This window comes from Dermacentor silvarum, chromosome 4 (assembly GCF_013339745.2).
Source record: "Dermacentor silvarum isolate Dsil-2018 chromosome 4, BIME_Dsil_1.4, whole genome shotgun sequence".
Taxonomy (NCBI): domain Eukaryota; kingdom Metazoa; phylum Arthropoda; class Arachnida; order Ixodida; family Ixodidae; genus Dermacentor; species Dermacentor silvarum.
Window position 1 is genome coordinate 161,625,284 of NC_051157.2, and position 3,420 is coordinate 161,628,703.

General features: G+C 53.9%; 1 protein-coding gene across 1 annotated transcript; it reads right to left on the reverse strand.

Moving 5' to 3' along the window:
• Positions 1 to 2,051: 2,051 nt before the first annotated feature.
• LOC119449009 (uncharacterized) lies at positions 2,052 to 2,909 on the reverse strand. The gene has a single exon (XM_037712208.2). It carries the CDS (start codon positions 2,907 to 2,909, stop codon positions 2,052 to 2,054), a length of 858 nt encoding a protein of 285 aa, XP_037568136.2.
• Positions 2,910 to 3,420: the final 511 nt, after the last annotated feature.

The window sequence follows — 3,420 nt, forward strand, 5'->3', positions numbered from 1 at the left end:
GCAATGAATACAGCGTTCATTTATCATTTTTATGCCTATGAAGACACTGCGGTGATCAGTAAAGTAGTGAGACTTGGTTGCAAGTCGCAGCCGGGCCCAACTCTACTCGGGCAACGGCCTCAATGTCTCCTTTCAGGGCTCCGCAAAGGCCTAAATATAGTCCGACGTAGCGTGAACGCACCTACACGTTATGTCATGTTGGCGGCAACAACAGCGGCGGCTATAGTTCAACCAATGGTTCGACGTATTGGCGTCGCCAACGTAAACGGACGCGCGGCCAATGCGCTCCGACGCGTCCGGCGTCTGATGACGCTCGCCCGCGTGCCGATAACGTCGGACTATAAACGCGCCCTAATGCTCCCTTGTGGTTTGACCTCTAGCTTTCAAGGTGAAAACTGTTGAGTCGCCGACGGCTGCCCGAGGTAGTAACAATGCATTCAAATAAATGCATTTGATGCATTTGCTTCAAAAGTAAACAATGCATTCGAATGAGAATGTCAAGTAATTTAATGAATGTCACTTGAGCGCGCAGGCTTTCCCCTTCACCTTCTTTGGCGTGTGCTCTAGTGACTGTCAATTTAGTGTTTCGCAGTTTTAATATTTAATTTGAGAATATTTAACATAAAAGGCATGCGCTGCCGGTGTTTTGTTTCATGATATTTGTTTGTGGGCTGTCATACTCAAACATCAGAGGAATAAGTTTGTAAATAGTGCAAGACAAAGTGTGAGCAACGATAACGTCGGACTATAAACGCGCCTTAATGCTCTCTCGTGGTTTCATCTCAGTTCTCAAGGTGAAAACTGTTGCGTCGCCGACGGCTTCCCGAGGTAGTGTAATGAAAGTTTCGCTTCAAAAAGGTTATTTATATTGAGAGAGAGAGATACAACTTTATTCTTCAGAGTGGGGAGCTAGTTCATGGGCTCCTCAGGAAGGCCAGATGGCCGCCAGGCGATGCGTGACGGCGACCTCTTCGGCTCGCTCCACGGCTCGGAGTTGTACGTCCGGACTGGAGGTAAGCAGCACTTTCTCCCACGATGAAGGTGAGCGAGAGGCCAGGAGATCGGGTGGAGGGGGATCCTCTTCGCAGTCCCAGAGGATGTGACTGAGCGTAGCTAGCTCGCCGCACAGGTGACAGTACGGACTTAATCTATCCGGGTAAATATAAGAGTATACGTAGGGGTTCGGATAACAGTATGTCTGTAACCTGCCCCAGGTGATCTCCTGACGCTTGTTTAGTTTACTGTGTGGTGCGGGCCTAGTGTGTCGTAGAAGACGGTAGTACTGGGTTATGTCGTGATATGAGTGCAGGACTTCGTTTGAGGTCTCCGGGTACGGGAGGCCCACCGCTCGGCTGACGAATCCTCGAGCATGTTGCTGGGCCGCTTCGTTTTCTGGATTCCCTGCGTGAGCCGGGACCCATATCAACTCTACTGAGCGTGGTTCTCCACTGTTTTGTAGTGACGTACTGTAGGAGCTTTAGTGTAGTGTGTGCCACTATTCCTCGCGCAAAGTTTCTTATGGCGGTTTTGGAGTCGCTCATAACTATACAGGCGTCAGTTGAGGCCACGGCCAACGCAATGGCGGCTTCTTCTGCTTCGGTGGGTGTGGCAGCGCTTAGCGAGCTTGAAGTTGTCTGTGCCTTGAGTCCTGGGCCTGGAACGGCGCAAACGGCGTAGGTGTGGGGTCGATCAGAGTACTGGGCTGCGTCGACGTACGCCACAGCGGAGTTGGTCCCGTACGTCTTGTATAGTACCTGGGCCCTCGCTCTTCTTCTGCCGTCGTGGTGGCCGGCGAGTGTGTTTTTGGGCAGGGGTTTGATGATGAACATGCGCCTGATGTGTGGTGGGATGGTGGCGGGGTCGCTGCCCATCGGGGACGCTCTGAGGCCCTTTCGATCGAGGATCCAGCGGCCGGTCTTGCTACCTTGAAGACGGTGAACCTGTGATGTGCGATGTGCTTCAATGAGTTCTTCGATGGTGTTGTGAACTCCCAGTTGAAGTTTCTCGGTGGAGGTGTGTCTTGGTAAGCCGAGGGCTACCTTGTATGCGTGTCATATAATGCAGTCGAGGCAAGCTCGTTCTGTCTTCTGTAAGTGTAGGTATGGTAGCGCATAGGTGAGACGGCTGACGACAAAGGCTTGGACGAGTTGGAGCAGGTCCTTCTCTTTCATGCCCTGCTTACGCGCGCTCACTCTGTGCAGCAGTCTCGTGGTCTGGGTCACCGTCATCTGGAGCTGGTCAATGGTGATGAGATTCCGCCGGTTCTGCTGCAGTATCATGCCCAGTACTCGTATGGTCTCGACGTGGGTGACTGGCTGCTGGTTTACGCGTATCGCGATGTGAGGTGGGGGTGACTTGTGCTTGCTTCGGTCGGGTGGTCGGATCAGGAGGAGCTCCGACTTGTTCTGGGAGCACTCTAATCCCGCTGCCTTCAGGTGTTGCACGACGATGTCGGTGGCGTGTTGGAGCGTTTCTTCAACTGTGCCGTCCGACCCTTCACACGTCCAGAGCGTGATGTCGTCGGCGTATAGCGTGTGTCTGAGTCCCCGGACTTCACTCAGTTTCGGAGGGAGGGTGCGCATTGTGAGGTTGAAGAGGAATGGCGACAGGACTGCGCCTTGCGGCGTGCCTTTGTTCCCGAGTCGGATGGGAGCCGAGCGCAGGTCCCCGACCGCGAGCTCGACCGTCTTGCCTGTGAGGAACGACCTGATATAGTTGTAGGTTCGTTCGCCGGGTTGCAAGTCGGCTAAGCTCTCGAGCACGGCCGCGTGGAGCGCATTGCCAAAAGCCTTATGGACGTCCAGACTCAGTAGAGCTTTCGTGCTCGAACCGCTGTCTGGATGCAAGAGGTCGTGGTGTAATTGAAGGAGGACGTCCTGGGTGGACAAGTGTGCCCGAAAACCGAGCATCGTGGGTGGTAGAAGATGCTGTGCCTCTGCAAAGTTCTGTAAGCGGCAGAATATTACATGCTCCATGAGTTTGTCTAGGCAGGAGGTAAGTGAAATGGCGGAAGATTCTCTAGGTTCAGTTTCTTGCCCGGTTTTGGTATGAATGCCACCCGTGCGTGTTTCCACTCAGGAGGTAAACGGCCGGTATACCAGCACTCGTTCACGTATTCGGTTATTGCTCTCACAGACTTCGGGTCGAGGTTACGTAGCGCCTTGTTCGTGACCCCGTCGGTGCCCGGCGCTGACATCGTGCGCAGCTTGTGTAGCACAGCGCAGACCTCTGCCTCCGAAATGTCAGCGTCCAGCTGTTCGTTGGGAGCTCCGACGTAGTGTGGCAAGTGCGTATGGCTCTGGCTCGAGGTGTTAATTTACCGGCTGGCGAGATCCGCAAGCAGCTCCGCGTCGGTGCCTGGGTATTGGTGTATAATTTTCGTCAGTTGATTACGCGCCGCCGACTTGGTGTTGCCGGGAT

Excerpts from the sequence above, each read along its gene's own strand:
- LOC119449009 (XM_037712208.2), bottom strand. The coding sequence starts at position 2,909 with ATGCTCGGTTTTCGGGCACACTTGTCCACCCAGGACGTCCTCCTTCAA.